This window comes from Muscardinus avellanarius (assembly GCF_963383645.1).
Source record: "Muscardinus avellanarius genome assembly, chromosome: 9".
NCBI classification, from domain to species: domain Eukaryota; kingdom Metazoa; phylum Chordata; class Mammalia; order Rodentia; family Gliridae; genus Muscardinus; species Muscardinus avellanarius.
In genome coordinates this window covers 102,933,438-102,950,770 of record NC_137795.1, presented here as the reverse complement: position 1 = coordinate 102,950,770, position 17,333 = coordinate 102,933,438, and the positions used below count along the sequence as shown (strand labels likewise).

General features: G+C 42.7%; 1 protein-coding gene across 1 annotated transcript; it reads right to left on the bottom strand.

Annotated features, from left to right (window-relative positions):
* Positions 1–9,233: 9,233 nt before the first annotated feature.
* Positions 9,234–10,112, bottom strand: LOC308266636 (taste receptor type 2 member 143-like; the record flags this gene model as incomplete). Its single annotated transcript, XM_080700996.1, has 1 exon — positions 9,234–10,112. One exon carries the CDS (start codon positions 10,110–10,112, stop codon positions 9,234–9,236), a length of 879 nt encoding a protein of 292 aa, XP_080557122.1.
* Between the last annotated feature and the right edge of the window lie 7,221 nt (positions 10,113–17,333).

The window sequence follows — 17,333 nt, the reverse complement described above, 5'->3', positions numbered from 1 at the left end:
AGGTCCAGGAAACTTATAGAACTCCCTTTAGACAGGATCGGAGAAGAGGATCCCCACACCACATAATTGTCAAAATGACCAATGTGGAAGCCAAGCAGAGAATCTTAAAGGCAACAAAAACAAAGGACCAAGTGACATTCAGAGGCAAACCAATTAGAATCACTCCAGACTTCCCAAACCAAGTCATGAGAGCCAGAAGGGCTTGGAGTAACATATTCCAAACTCTGAAAGAAAACAACTTCCAGCCAAAAATTTCCTACCCAGCAAAGCTTTCTATCAAATTAGATGGAGAAATAAGAATCTTCCATGACAAACAGAAACTGAAGGAATTTATGTCTTCAAAACCAGCGCTAGAGAAAATACTCAAAGAGATTAACTACAAAGAAGAAATAGGTAACATACACAAGAACCAGAGAAACAAGAGTTTCCATCCAACAGTCAACTAAGATTGGTTATCTGTGGAGATTCATTACTTATGTTAGTCTTTTACCTATCTCTAAATGGTATTGTTTGCCTTTATTGTTGTTAATTTTTAGGATTTCTAGTTGGAATATTAATATACCTTCAGATATAGCATTTGGAAATATTTTATCCCATTCTATTAGTAACTGTTAACTCTGTTTACATTGTCTTTGGATATACAATATTTTTTTTATTTTTTAGGGAGTTTGTATACTCTTCTGTTGCCTGTGCCATTGAAATCATATCCAAGAAATCACTGCCAATTTCAATGTTGTGAGGTTTTATGACCCTGATTTTCTCCTAAAAGTTTATAGTCTTAAGATTTATATTTAGGTCTTTTATCTATTTTGAGTTAATATTTGTATATGGGATTAGGTAAGGGTCCAACTTTATTCTTTTCCATGTAATTATTATGTTTCAACAATATTTAGTTAAAAGATTATTATTTCCACCACCAAATGTTCGTGGAAACCTTGTCAAAAATAACTTGACAATATAGGGAAGAATTTAGCTCTAGGCTTTTATTTAACTCCAATGGTTTATATATCTGCCTTTAGAATAGTACTACACTGTTTCAATTATTGTAGCTTTATATGGTTTGAAATCAGAAAATATATATCTTCTAGCTCTGTTCTTTTTCAAGATCGTTTTGGGTATCTAGAGTCCATATTCCATATTCGGATAGATTTTTTTTCTGAAAAATAAATATATAAATATATGATAGTTTCACCTAAAAAAATAGAAAAAAATATTCTCTGGTAAGAAAGAAAGTAAAAAGAAATATTGAAATGTTATCTTTAAGTCCTCAAAAGCTTGATATCAGACAAATGAAACTGTTATGTGAGATTATCATTTTTAATTCTGAATAAATTGCTATAATACTAGATGTCAACCACTAAGCCAAACATGGGAGGGAGGGATGGGGAGAGAATGGGGTGGGGATCGGGTGGGGGCTGACTGGGCGATGTGTGCATGTATGTCTACAAAAGTTTGTATCCCACTATGATGTATGAATACAGTGCACTAATAAAAAATAATAATAATAATAGCACTACCTTCCTCTTAGAAAGGTAAGAAAACTAAGAAAGATTTTCATCTCTTCTTTCATTCCTCCTATGAATTGGTCACCAACTCTGAATTCTTCCACTTCAATACTTCTTTGAAATACCCAAGCATCGTCATCCTGCTCTGGATTATTTCCATGCCTCCTGCTGTCCCTGACTCTGATCTGATCTTCCAGCACTTGTCCCTGCTCAGAGGGGCCCTGCCAACGTGCACAACTGCCCATGGCTCTCTACAGCTCAAACCGTTTTGATGTTAACTTATGCCTTTATCCAAGTCCAGGATGGGGACTCCACCCACTCTGTACTTTATTCAGAGGAAGATGGGATGGGTAAAGGTTGTGACTTTTCATGCAATAGAAAAAACCCAGCCAGATGCAGAACCATAAGGTGGCATCATGCAGGAAATCCCACAAGAAGCTTAGGAGCTGCGGCACAGGGTTGTACAGAAGGGCTGTTGAGTATCAATAGTCTTATCCATCACAACCATTAAGACAAAAACAAGAGGCTAGTCTGACCAATAATGTACTGGAAGGTGACAACATAGTCTGTGGCCACAAATGTATGCCCAGTGCTGCAGTGATAAAGCCATTGCGTATCACTACTAGCACCAGGGGTAAAAGGAATAAAATGATAATTACGATGATGACTTTCTTAAATCACCAGATGTTCTGAAACCTGTGATCTCCACTCCATTTTCCTATGGACAAAATGGTTCCCAAGGTTTCAAAAACCCTTCCTTCCTCCCTTTCTTCTTTCCTTCCTTTCATTCTTCAGTGCCAGGATTGTGCCCAGGGGCATTCTAACTCTGAGTTCTACTCTCAGCCCTTTGTATTTTTTATTTTGAAACAGGGTCTTACTAAGTTGCTGAGGCTGTCCTTGAACCTGTGATCCTCCTTTCCCAGTCTCCCGAGTACTGGGATTACATGAATGTGCCACTGAGCCCAGCTCAAGGACCATTTTTATGGGGGTGCTCTGAGAGGCCCTCTATGATATGTTTGTCTCTCCAGCTGCCCCAAATGCAGAGGCCAGGCCAGCATTGAGGACACTAGCTCTCTGATGAGGGAGAAGAGGGTTTCTTCTCTTTACATTAGATGCAAATAATGGCAAGGCTAAGTTTCCAAAGGCCCACTGCCTGCCTGTGAATTTGCCTGCTCTCTTATCTAATCCCTGCCCATTGTCAACATTGGTGTGGATAATATATCAGGCATTTGCATTCGGTGTCCCTTACACAGGAGGCTGTGTTTATGTAAGCTTACACCTAAGACATGGCCACACACCTGCTGGCGACTCAGAGATGTAACCCACAAGGCACACGTCTTCACGCGGGGGAGATGGAGTGAGTATTACACTCCAGGCAGTGTTCTAAGTGCTCTTGTGGGATTTGCCTCACAACAACCCTGTGAAGTAGGAACTCTAATGACCTCTTGACAGACAGACAGACAGACAGAAAATGGAGTAAACCTCTATTGAGAGAAGTTAACTCAAATCCTACTCAAGATTGACACAATTACATAAAAGAAAGCAGAATTTTTTTTCAAATTTATACAAAAATATTATAAGTAGTCACCTTTAAAATGACATCACAGGGAGGAACTGCCATTAAGATAGGCATAAAAATCAGTGAACTATGACGGAGAGAGCAGTGACCTAGGAGACCAGCCAGGCTTCCCAACTAGCCCCACCTTGCAGTGAGTTTTGGGTAGTGCCACTTAGGCCCTGTGTGTCTATCTGTAAAATGTGAACCCTCTCTGAACTATAGGCCAAGACAACCCCTAAGTTGCTCACCCAGAAGATGCATCTGAGGAATTGGTCTCCAAGCATCTGGAGCAGGCCTTTGTTTGTCAAATGTAAGGTTCTTTCAAGATATCTTGCTGGAGGTGACTAGCTCTGATACAAAACTCCAGGAAGCTACCTCTACTAAGCGCCACATACCCTGATACCCATACATTCAGACCTGATACCCTCACTGGCCAATCTTTTAACTCGCTAAGCCTATAAACGAAAATTCTGAACTGTCTCTGTGTAATCTCATGTTTTATGCTCTAGCAAAACCAGTCTGTCCTGTACAGTTACTGTCAGGGAGACAGCATTCTCTACATAACTCAAGTATGTTGATGTTTTTATTATTTGTGCTTAATATTTGGGGAAATGATGAGTCTTATTTTATCACTTTAAATAGATATAGCCAGGAAAGAAAATTCCATCCTTCTTGTCTGAACTCTTGTCTTAATCAAGATAAACATCTACCCTGTAACTAAAAAAAAAAAAAAAAAAAAAAAAAAAAAAAAAATGCTGCTCTTTGGGAGAGCAGTGATTGCTGTACTTACGATGTTTTGTTATTTATCTAATTTTGGTCTAACCAGGAATCTCTTCATTTCCTCTTAAAACTCTCCACAAGATTTTGTGTCATCGTTGTCATCAAATGGTAAGTTTTTAAGCCCACCTAAACTACTTGAGATCTCAGCGATATCCTTTTTCATAAGGAACTTCTTTTCCTTTTTTTTTTTTTTTTTAGAATACCCAAGAAGACTTGGAGGATACAGTTGAGGCTAATAGAACACCCTGAGAGCAGGATATTGGGGTTAAGGAAGATTGAATCGCCAATAATTTGCAGGTAGAATGAATTAGCAATGTCCATTCAGATTGGGCTGAACTTCGTGGCAGGAGCCACGACAGACTGACAGTTTAAGATTGACTGAAAGTCTGGTCCCAGTAAGAAACATTGAAAGCGCTACCCTTTTTCTTTTTTCTTTTTTTTTTTTCAGAATAAAATAAGAAAAGCCTTTAACATACAAATTACAAGATCTTGGGCAATTAAAAATCTATCTAGGAGTTCTATCCCTGAGAACTTATCCCTTGGATATATATTAAATAATTGAAATTATTTTAAAGCAGATGACTTAAAGAAAAAAAGAAATTGATTTTGCTACATGGCTTAACAAAAACTTATATATATGAGTTAAAGGTTTCATGGTGGCGCACGCTTGTAATCCCAATATTCAGTAGGCTGAGACCAGAGGATCATGGTTCACGGAGAGCCTCAGCTATTTAGGCCCTCGGCACTTAGTGAGACCCTGTTTCAAAATAAAGAATAAAAAATAGGGCAGAGGGTGTAAGCTTGGAGGTAGAATGCCCCTGAGTTCCATCCACAAACTCACAAAATAAAAAAAGATATATAGTTTTAATACATGTAAGGAAACTTGTTAAATGCTTTCTTTTACATAATATACATTGTATCTAAACCTTAAAAATATAAGATAATCAGTGAAATGTTTTAAATTTCTTCCATATGTATTTAATACCAGTCAGATAAAAAAAATTCCTATTGTTTAAAACCTGATTTACATCAGTTTGCTTTGACTAAATAAATCCTCTATTATATAAGCAATACACAATTGTACATCAGATAATAAGTCTATTTCTGATCAACACTATTTTCTAAATGTATAAAAGCTCTGAAGGTCTAAAGTGATTCATTGACTTTTGCCAATGCTACTAGACTACATAGAGACACCCATAATTATAGTTATTTTACTGAGCCATAGGGTCTAAATTTCACTATAAAAGTAAAAGCTAAATTTATATATGTGACTTATATAAATTTATATAGATATAAATTTATGTAAACTTAAATTTATATGTCATATATAAATTTAACTTTTATATTATACATTATATTTAACTTTTATATTATATAGTATATATTATATATAACTTTTACATTATGTATTATATATCAATTTAACTTTTACATTATATATTGTATATATATTTTATATATGTATATGGATGTTGACCTGCCTGGCCGATACCACTATTATGACCTTTGGTTGCTGTGCTCTTACTCCTATTATTTGGTGCTTGGTTTCTCTTGTGATAAAATTTGTACCTTTCATATTACAGTAAGTCTATGTTGAGATGATTAAAATGTAAGAATTCCAACCCATCTCAACAACTACAGCCAGTTCCTCTCTCTCCCTCTCCCTCTCCCTCTCCCTCTCCCTCTTTCTCCCTCTCTCTCTCTCCTTTATATGGATCAGGATGAGATTTTCGATTCCTGACTAGGTGAGGTCTTCGTCCCTTGTTAGCTTGAAGCTCCCATAAGAAGATGAATCTTCACCCCTCATCAACTCTTAAAATTAAGGGAACAAAGTATGGGTGGGGTTGGGAAGAAAGAGGTGGGATAGAAGAAATAAAAGAAATAGGTAGAAAGGAAACAGAAAAAAAAAGAGAAATAAAATATAATTTCAATATGAAAGTCTAGTTCTCGTCTTTATTTAGCAATTTAGTGAGATCCTGCTTCAGAACAGAATAAAACAAAAATTTATTCGGTACTAGGGATAGAGCCCAGGGGCATTCTACCTCCAAGCTATACCCCCCAGCCCTATTTTTTATTCTTTATTTTGAAATAGGGTCTCACTGAGTTGCAAAGCGCTGAAGTAGTAGCTGAGGCTAAGAACCCAGATGAATCCTCCTGTCTCAGCTTCCCAAATGCTGGGATTATAAACATGCACCACCATGCCCAGCCAAAACAAAAATTTTTTAAAGGCCAAGGGTTTCAGGGTATAGTGATGCACACCTTAGTCCTCCTTAGTCCTAGTACTTGAGAGGTTGAGACAGGAGGATCATAGGTTCTAGGACAGCCTCAGCAAGTACAGCGAGAACCTATTTCAAAACAAAAATAAAATAGGGTTGGGGGTATAGCTCAAAGGTAGAAGCCCTGGGTCTCAATCCCCAGTGCAACACACACCATTTAAAAAAAAAATGGCTGAGGGTGTAGCTCAGGGGTAGAAGACTCCTGGGTTCAATTCCTAGTACCAGAAAAGAAAAGCAAAACAAACATTAGATAAATTTGAGCATCAAGAGGATTCACATAGAGAATGGTAACATATTGGTCTGAACAGGTAGGCTCAAGAGAAACCACAGAAAGCTTGGGTTTTCAGGATGAGATATTAGATTTTATCTTCAGTCAACACGGAGCACTTGACTAATGTTGCTGGCACTTCTGAGCTAGAAGTAATTCAAGAAGCTGAGAACAACAACCCATTAGGAATAAGCCTGGACTTGGCATAACTCCAACGGATGTAAAAATGGCAGAGGGTGAATCACATCGCCATCCCCACCAACGTGGAGACCTTCAGCAAAGTGCTAGAGTTCTGCCGAAGGAAAACGATCTTCCACATGCTCCCAGTTAAATAAGAGGGATGGAGCCAACAGAAACCCCGATGTGCCTTCCTTCTTCCAGCCCTTCTGCAGCTCGAGCATCCAAGCTCAGTGCCCATTGGTTACTATCACCTCCCCTATGGGAAGTCATTAGCTCACCCATGTTACTGCAAAAACTTTTATAAAGATGAAAAAGAAAAACTCTTTGTGCTTGATAGTAAGGATAATACATGTTATGTAGGTGGAACCATTCACAGGCCTGAGGGGGTCTGTGAAATTAGAGTCTGCCCACAGTACTGATTTTCCTTAGGTCCTTCTGTCCCACCTCCCCATCTCTCTACTCTCTGTACTCCATGCCAACATATAAGAATCTCCTCTTTTGAAGCCTTAAATAACTTATTCCAAGAGCCTACTATTTCAGCTCTGGGCATTCCTCCCTCTTGTTGTAGCTTGGACACCAGCTAACATTAAAATATAGTGTTTTAGAGCCTCAGCTTCCCAGGATTGTTGGGCAATTTAACATAAATTCATTTGTTTATTTGACATTCATTGTAACCTCTATTCTGTCTCATTATTTATCATTCCTCTTTTGGTTAGTTCAAACAAATTAGCCTCTCTTAATCATATCTCATGTTTTCCCAATCTAATTTATCAGTCTTCATACTTTTGTGGTATATTAAAATTAAATAAACATGCATCCCCTCCGCTATGGGATGAATGGTTGCACTGTCCCAAAATTCATACATGGAAACCTTAATCTAAAGTAGTGGCATTTGGAGGTGAGGCTTTAGCAAGGTAATTTGGTCAAAAGGCTGGAGCTCTCATGAATGGGATTAATACTCTGGTAAGAAGAAACACAAGACAGATCTCTTTCTCTCTGCGATGTGAGAAGGTGTCTGTCAGCAACCTATAAGGGCCCTCACCAGAACCCAGCCATGCTGGCACCCTGATTCAGGCCACAGAACTGTGAGAACTACTAAGAATTTCATTTAGTCTGTGGTGTTCTGTTACAGCAGCCTAAACTGCCTAAAATATTGCCATACGCATATTTATTATTAATTATATGCATTTACCACCTTACCAATTCAAGGATACACGTCATAAAATTCATGCAAAAATAGTCATTTAAAGAAGAAAGTAAAAATAAATGAAAATAAGTTGCCACACTCTCCTTCTCAGTCCCAGCGGATCATCTTACGCAAGCTCTAGCCCAGAGATGACCTTCTAACAGCTTCCAGGATCCACCTCCTGGGTGAGTAAACAGGGAGAATGGGATTATCAAATAAGAAGTGTTGAGAAATTCTTTTATTTTCCATCTATCTTCCATCCACCAAAATCTAAGAAGATTCCCACATCAGACAACTCCTTTTGATTCAACATGCAGCAAACACATAAAGTCAGGAACAGGACCGATAGGGGTCCTGCCCTATCATCCGCACTCTTGCGTATCCTTGGCCTTGTACGGGATCACACTGTAAAGGCTTCAGGTATGGAATGAGTTCTAAGCGGGGTACAAAAGTTAGAGATGGCAAAGATTAGCAGTGAAAGGAAAGGTGGAAGGAAGAAAAAAGAAAGGGAAGTTCCAGTTCTTTGGTAGACCTTTTTTGGTCTACCAGAAAAGACCTTTTTTGGAGTTCCATCTAAAAGATGGAAGAGAGATGTGTAGGAAACTGGAAAGAAGCCGTACTACCAAGGGACCAAGCTGTGAGCGGATCAGTGAGTGAGCAGGGCCGCGGGTGTCCCAAAGTGGCTGTTGTTAAAGAATCTGTACCACTAAAAATGACAGTAATGATAACAGCAGCTTTAGGTTTACCACCGAGACAACTGACATCGGTGACAGGTCTTCATAAACGGAGTGCAGACCAGACGAGGCTTGAGGTGATCGGGGGTTGGAACCTGAAGAAAAACGCACCAAGGCCTGTGCGCAAGTTTATTTGTATGACTTTGAACCTGACTATGATGCATGATTACATCAAATTACATTAATGTGGACAAAAATCATTTTAAAGACGAAGCCAGGCACATGGTGGCACAGACCTGTAAATGTAGGACTTGGGAGGCTGAAACAGGAAATTCGCAGGTTCAAGGACAGCCTCAGCAGTTTGAGAAGAGTCTTGGCAACTTACTATGACCCCGTTTCAAAATATAAAAGGGCTGGAGGTATATGTTGGGGGTAGGATGATCCCTGGTTTCAATCCCCAGCAACCTCCTGACCTAAAAAAATAAGTATCTTAGGGTTGCTTACATAGAAAGTCTGAGAGAACTCTGAGGAAATGAGGCCAGCGGCTAAGGCCAAGGTGACTTGGGACTCAGTACAGGACAAGCATCGGTAAAGGGGATGGTGGGAACCAACCAAGAGACGGAAAGAAATTAGTGGAGCCTGGTGGGGTGGGGCAGGGGAGAAAAAGAGAGAGTACCCAAACCTTACACAATCTTGCCACACCTGAGATTACTCATCACAAGCCTGGTTGTTGATGCCGATAATTAGCAGAATCACCTTTGTGCAAGGCCTTCCAAGCCTGACGGACAGGTAGCACATGGATCCTACAGCCTCCTCTTCAGGCCCTTTCTCAGCTTGGGGCTGCTCAGCACCAACATGGTAGAGTGCAGAGAGATGCCTGCGTAGGTTATCACTTCCCTGAGCCAATACCAGTGACTCTGGGCTAGGATGCTTCTCACAGTCACCGTGATCAGGGACAGGAAATACGCTGTGTAGAAGATGAGGAAGAAAGTCAGGGATTTCAAAACCATGGTGTGAGCCTGGGTGCTGGGATCACGAGGCCCGGGGCTGCCGTCCTTCATCTGGCCCACGTGTCGGTACAGGGAGAACATGAGCAACACGTTGGACACCACGAACAGGAGGAACGGAATGAACCACAGAACCGCTACATGAAAGAAAAAGTGGTACCGATAGAAGGTCAAGGCGCTGTGAAGAGAGGTACAGTTTCCAGGGAGGATGATCGTCGTGGGACTGATGATCACATGGTCAATGGCTAACGAGATGACCGACAGGGCAGAGATGATGAGGGAGCCCAGCAGCAGCCGGGGCACCCACCGAGAGATCCTCCACTTCAGCCAGAAGAAGACGGGGTGGGAGAAGCAGGAGATCTTCACGCAGTAGAAGATGGCAAGCCAGGCCGTTAGCCAGAAAGTGAGCGTGTTGATGAAGTTCCAGAGGAGACCGAAATAGTTAGCTTGGTAACAGATGTCGAAGGAGAACAGGAAGTTGTTCAGGATGCCTATGCCATGCAGGCAGAACCTGGAGGCAGCCAGGCAGCTCACAATGATGTCACCTGTGGGGAGTGTCGGGCGCCGCACCCACTCCTTGCCCAGCACGACGACCATGAAGCCATTCTGCAACATAGCGGCCAAGGACTCGAGGCAGAAGATGACCATGAAAATGAGTGTGAGTAAGGAGAGCATCTTCTCCAGGAAGGGTCTGCTCGGGCTTGCTCCCACTCCAGAGCCCGGGACACATCTGCAGGGTAAAACAGAATCTCCAGCCAAACTATCCTGTTGAGACCAGAGACTCGGGAACCCCTCTCCCTGGAAGCATGCAAAAGCCCAGCTGCCAGCAAAGCCCCGGGCCCCGGGATCTGAAATGAGGATAACTGGGAACTCCTCGGCAGGCAAATCACCCAGCTCAGTGACACCTGTCTCTCTTTGCATAGCCTGGGTTTGCCTATTCTTTTTCAGAGCCAGGTGCAGGGAAATGTTAACAGGATAGAGGTGTCGCGGGTGGTAGAAAATCCCCACATTTCTCCCATTGTTTCTTAACTGTACTCTTTATTTCTTTCTTGAGATATGGACAATGAGATTCCATTACCCTCTTTTCCCTCCTCAAAACACAACCTTCATGACCTTATTCAAGAGCCTCTGGATACTATGCTAAAGCTCACTTTCTGCATGAATGGGTCAGGAAGTCACCTGTATGTATGATCCTTGCAATTTCCGAGAAAAATCTCCCTCGCCACTGACCTGGTGCACATTGCCTACGATCCATCCCACTTCAGGCTCCATCCACCTCGGAATTGGCGGAGCCTCCGGCTGAAATGTGAACGTCCCTGGTGCCTTAACATCAAATCACCTAGGCGTTCACACCTCAGCCCGTTTGTCCAACAAGTCAGATTCATCCATTCCTAGCAAGGCTGTGAGGAACTGAGAGAGGCGTGAGAAGGAAGGAAAAAGAGAAGGAAATGTGACTCTGTACATCACACGAGCCAGGGAAGCAGGCGTTGGAGGTGTGCAGAGAGAGCTCAGCCAAGGCCCGCCCGCCGGAGGGGCCGCCCAGCGTAGGGCGGCCCTGTCCCGTAACCACACTTCAGATGATAGCGGCCCACCTGCCAGAACGCCTGCCACGCATCAAGGGACTTCACAGCCAGCCATGGTGGCTCACACCTGTAATCCCAGGACTTGGGAGGCTGAGACAGGAGGCCCTCCACAACTTAGTGAGACTTTGTTTCAAACTAAAGAATAAAAATAGGGCTGGGGTGCAGCTAGTTGGTAGAAAGTTACTAGGTTCAATCCCCAGCACCGCCTGTGTGTTTGTGTATGTGTGTGCATGCATGCACTAGAGGGGGAGGGAGGAAGGAAGGAAAGAAAGATAGACAGACAGACAGACAGACAGACAGAAAGACAGACAGACTTCTCACATATTACAGTGAGTGAGTTTTCTCTTCACCACCAACCACAAAAACCTTTGTTTTTGGCTGCCCTCCTCCTGGTACCCTCTTCCCCTGCAGTTTTCTCTCTCTCTCTCTCTCTCTCTCTCTCTCTCTCTCTTTCTCTCTTTCTCTCTTTCTCTCTCACACACACACACTTTTCTTCTGTTGTATTTATTTGGGGGGGGGTTAGTACTGGGAATTGAACCCAGGGACATTCTACTTCTGGACTACACCCCTAGTCCTTCATATTTTTATTTTGAAGTAAGTTATTGATGAAGCTGGCCTCACATCTGTGATCCTCCTATCCCAGCCTCCCAAGCACTGGGATTACAGGTGTGCGCCACCGTGCACAGCCCCCACCCTGCCCCCGAACTTCCTATGTGCATAGCTTTCCTTTACAGCCTACCTCAGTGTACACAACGTGACGCTGGTTCAGATCGACCAGCCAAGCCCAGGGAGCCGTAAGGAAGGGTCATAAGTCATACGGGCAGAGTGTAAAATGGAAAGAATACCTATGCATGTTTATTTGTAATGAAAACCGAAAAGAAAAGAAGACAGAGAAAGCAAGAGGTCAGCATAAAGCAGAGCCCCAGGTGAGAGGCTTTTGTGTGAATGATGAAAGAAAAATGAAACCAGGGTTAAGCATGAATGGCGAGGGCCGCCGGGGAAGGAGATACAGCTGACTCTCAGATACTCTCAGGCATCCGAATGAGAGCTGCTTTGTCTTTTAGTGAACTTTCGATGTATTATCAGAGCGCAGAGAACGCGTTCAGATCCAAGGCTTGCAGCCCAGCTTCTGTGCCTCCCCGTGGCTCACTGCGTGATTCCCTCCGACTTTCTCTGGAAGACAGCAATGCCAGTGGCTTCTGCGTGTTTCGCCACATTTGGGCTCTTCCCGAAATCCTTTGGCAGAGGCCAACTTCATGATGTCATCGAGGAGCAAGTCGAGGCCTCGGTGCCCACGCCCTGCGGTGGCCACATGTAACCCAGCGCACACTGTGTGCTCGTAGCACTTTGTGTGACTCGCACGGTCACTGGAGCACGCACCGGGCCAGAGCCTCTCTTCCCTTCCCCGGGGCGTGCCCTTCTCCACGATGGCAGCCCTCTGGAGTGATGGTCTCTCATCTTTCAATACTCTTCCATAAGAAGGTTGAAGGAGTACCCTTCCGCAGGCACCTGTTCCTTCATCATGGATAAATCTCTTAGGTCCCACCTCTCATTCTCAGTCTGCTTCGAAAAGAGAAAACAAAGAGGACAGCTGGGCGTGATGGCGCACGCTTGTAATCCCCGCGCTTGGGAGGCTGATACAGGAGGATTGCACGTGTTCGAAGCCAGCCTCAGCTACTTAGTGAGGCTTTCAGCAACTTAGTGAGACCCTGTTTCCAAATAAAATATAAAAAAAAAAAGGTCGGGGAGTATAGCCCCGAGGTAGAAAGCCTCTGGGTTCCACCCCAGTACAAAAAAAAAAAAAAAAGAGGACAACGGATTCAGTCATTTTCAAGAGTATTAACAACTATGAAACAGTAAGCAAAGTACTAGTTATTGCTTATAAAAGTTGGAGCCACATTTCTCTTTTCTAAAGGTGTCTCGGGCCTGCAAAGGAGACTGATGAGTTGCCTTCTGTAGCACGATTCACATTTTTTTTTTTTTTTTTTTTTAGAATGATGGCTGAATTCTCTGAGCTGAAGCTGTGTAAAGCAAAGACTGGGTTCCAGGTAGAAGATTCTGCAAAGGGCTACTTGTGCTTCCTTGAGTTGGTTCTCTACGTTAGCAAAAGTTGTTTCTGCCCTCTCACTCATTTTTTGTGTGTGTTCTGATTTTTTTCATGATTTCAGGAACACACTGAGTTATCTTAGAGAAATGGGGAAATACATTTCTTTTGACCAGGTTGGTAAATCTTGCTGCTGATTCCCCACTGAACCTTTGAGTAACCTGCGGTGCATACATAAATACTTATATATTCTTGCATGGCTTCATCAGATAATTGATGGCCTGTGCCAGGGAAAGACAGAGGAGGAAGGAAATTATAATGTTTTAATGGCTAGACTGCCTATAAATATGAAGATTAACCATGCATAAATTTAATAATCATTTCCCCACAGAATAAGCGCTAAATATTTTTTCTGGCTCTACAGACTTCCTCTCACTCCTATATTCAGGCAAATTATTTAGGATATGACACTAGTTTTAATAACAATCCAGTATTTTAGCATCCCAAAAGTAAATTTGGGCATTGCCAACATCCTCAACTATCAAAATATATAAGGACTGTTAACTTTGCTTAATATTCAGTATCACATATTTTTCTCTCAAGTAAAAAGTAGGACTTTAAGGTTATTTTTGTAATCATAAAATTGATCGCAAAAATGTTCTGAGTTCGCTTCTACCCAATTCTTCTTTCTCTCTCTTTTTATATCATTTCAGCAATTTGGTGCAATAAAGTTGGTCGCTTAAAAACAAATCAATGCTTGCCGGGCGTGGCGGCGCACGCTTGTAATCCCCACGCTTGGGAGCCTGAGACAGGAGGATCACGCAGGTTCGAAGCCAGCCTCAGCCACTTAGTGAGGCTCTCGGCAACTTAGTGAGACCCTGTTTCCAAAAGTATAAAATAGGTCTGGGAGTATGGCCTGGAGGTAGAAAAGCCCCTGGGCTCCAGCCCGAGTACCACAAAAAAATTAAAATTAAAAAATAAATCAGTGGTCTCTTCATAACATCATGAACGTCTCCTGAGGTCTCATGTCCGCTGCAGGGATAAGTCACGTCCACCCACTTCTAAATCAGTGACTTGCAAACCATGCTCTCCAGGTATTTCTCGTAGTCAGCCACGAGTAAGAGGAAAACTCAGAAATGCCACGATTCCTCATCGAACACAGCTGCTCCCTTTGTACCTATTTTATATACTGAGCTTCCACAGAAGATTTCAAAGGAAAACTCCACGGCGTTGCACAAAACAATCCTGAACCTGCCATCCTCAATCAAAAGCCAGCCAGAGGGGCGGGGACAGGACAAACCACTGTGTCTTTTTTCATCCTCTCCTCAAAACTATCCTAAAGTAATTGTAAAGAGATTTTTTAAAAATTGTTTGTAGGGCATTAATTCCTAGTAACAAAGAGAATGGAGAGAAAACGTCATTAGGTAAGTTAAAAAATGGCGGGAGAGTGGTCAGTTGCAGAAATAACGAGAGAATCTAACCAGCAGAAGGAAAAGTCAAGAATGAGCCTGAGTCGGGCATGGTGGTACACGCCTGTCATCCTAGTACTTGGGAGGCTGAGAAAGGAGGATCACGGGATTGATGACAGCCTCAGCAACTTAAAGAGATTGTGCTTCAAAATTTAAAAAAAAAAAAAATGAAAAGGGCTGAGAGTGTAGCTCAGAGATAAAATATCCCAAGGCTCAATCCTCAGTACCCAAAATAAAATAACTAACCTTTTATTTGAGAATTTTCAGTATCAGATGCCTCTGGAGGAAAAAAAATGGTTCAAAGTCAGTTTATGATTCAAATTGCAAGGGCTAAAACTCAGTAGTAGAGTCTTCTAGCGTGTGCGAGGCCCTGAGTTTTTATCCTTAGCACCACACACGCGCGCGCACGCGCACACACACACACAAACACACACACCCCAGTACTGGGCATGGAACCCAAGATCATCAGAATAATTCTACTTCCAGCTATCCCCCCATCCCTTTTTAGTTTTTATTTTTTAATATGGAGGTCTCACTAAATTGCTGGAGGTTTTGTTAACTTGCTGAGACAGGCCTCAAACCTGCAGTCATCTTGTCTCAGCCTCGTAAGCACTAGAATTACAGGTGTGCGCCACCAAGCCCTGCAAAGTACTAAAATAATAGCAATAAATTAAAAATAAATATTCAGCCAGGCCTGGTGGATCACGCTCGTGATCCCAACTTTTGAGAGGCTGAGATGGGTGAATCGCGGTTCTCGGACAGCCTCGACTACTTAGCGAGACCCTTTGCGACTCAGTGAGACCCTGTTTCAAACTAGAGAATTAAAAAAACAGGGCTGTAGCTCGGAGGTAGAATGCCCCTGGCTGGGTTCCATCCCCAGTACCGCAAAAATGAATAAAATAAAAATAAAGATTCAGATTGTTGGCTCATCTCTCCCCGTTCGCCTAACTCCTCCTTCTCCTAGGAAAAGATTGGATGTTTATTCTCTGAAAAAGATAAAGCAAGATCTCTGAGCTGCACATGTGCCCAACACCGTTGAGACCAGGGCACTACTGTAAAGCAGATTGCTTAGACAGACAAACGTGTCTCCCCGATGGAGGAGGAGCAAGTCTAACCTGGGGTTTTCTGTCTGGATACTTGAATGCAGGGGTGTATTACAGATGCTCCTCGACTTACCACGGTTCAACCTACAGTTTTTGACATTAGCGAGACCCTTTGCAACTCAGTGAGACCCTGTTTCAAACTAGAGAATTAAATTGTGTGAGAGTGAAGGAATTTCAGTAGGAATCATACTTTGGATTTTATTTTTTTTTCCCCCCAGGCTAGTGACCTGCTTTTGATATTCTCTGGCGATGACAGGCAGCTGCAGGGGGTCCCCACGGCTCCCAGGCAGCCACTCCATCACGGAGATGAACACCCCGGAGGCTGCCAAAGCTGGGCTGCGGAGCTGTGATGTTTGGAAGGTTGGATGTATTAAATGCATTTTTCTTCTTTCCTTTCTTGGAACATTGTAATTATATATCACAGTGAGTTTCAGAATGATGGAAACATACATAAACGGCATCCATTGTGTGGAAGTACAAAAATATCCTCAAAATGGATTTAATATTTTCTTAGCTGGATGTTACATGCATTTGGGGATATGATCTCATTGTAAGTTAAAGAGCAGCCGTAGGCTTTGCAGACAAGTGAAGTCTCAAAGTATATTTTCTACGTCCTCTCTTCCTGGGAGCTATCGGAGAAGATGCTCCTCTAAAACGAGAGAGGACGCCAGGATGAAGAAGGACAGTGGTCCAGGCAGCAGGGGACCCGAGGCGAGGGAGAGGCAGAGGGCCCCGCCTGGGTGGCTGGACGGTGGCTCTGGGCCACTGTCTACGGAGGGAGGTGCACCGAGCCTGAGGACGAGTCCAGGCCGGAGCAGGACAACAGCCCCAGGAAAAATGTTCTCGGGCAAATAAAATTTTAGGCTACCTGATGCGTCCAAAATTTCTGAGAAAGATTTAGAGCGATGTGATGGGTTGGAGAGTGAAAAGCAGGCAAAACAAGGTGACTGTTAAGTTGAGAAGGGAAAAAAAAAGTTTGTACAGAAAAGGAAAAAGCAGTTGCGGTGGTCTCAGCATGGATCACGCTTACACTGAGAGTCTCAATACTGGATGAGGACTTAACCAAGATGCTAATAAAGTTACACTGGGCAGTGAGGGGTGGGGAAAGCTGCGAGTGGGATGGGGTAAGGGAGAACTGAGGTTTTATATCCCCTAATAGAAAGCCTGCCCAGGACTGAAAAATCAAGAGTAGCAGTAGAAGCATATAATTCAAAGACAAGGAAACACACTCATGTGTGTTACACACACACACACACACACACACACACACACACACACACACGAACTAAAAGGGTTAAAGGTTGCCTTGGGACAGAAATAATGAAAGGGGATGAAAGAGAGAAACACTGTTGTTTTTCAAAACAAACCTGATAGAAATATCTAGCCCTTTGGACTAAACGGATATTATAGCTTTAATAAAATCTGAAGAAAAAAATGAGAAAAGGCATCAAGGGAGGTCTACACCTAAAAACAGCCGGTTGTGCTTCCTCGGTGACTGGCAGTGGCAGCGCCTCCTACAAGCAAGGATTCTTTGTCCTCTGGCCACTCAGCGCTGGACTGCTGTCCTGTGCACAGGGATCATAACAGTCTGATGTTACTCATTATAAAATCTTCCGAGTATGTGTTTTTCATTATCTCTTGAAGGAAGAAAGGGCAGAATTCAATGAGTCATGTTTCTAAAATGGTTTAATCGTCTT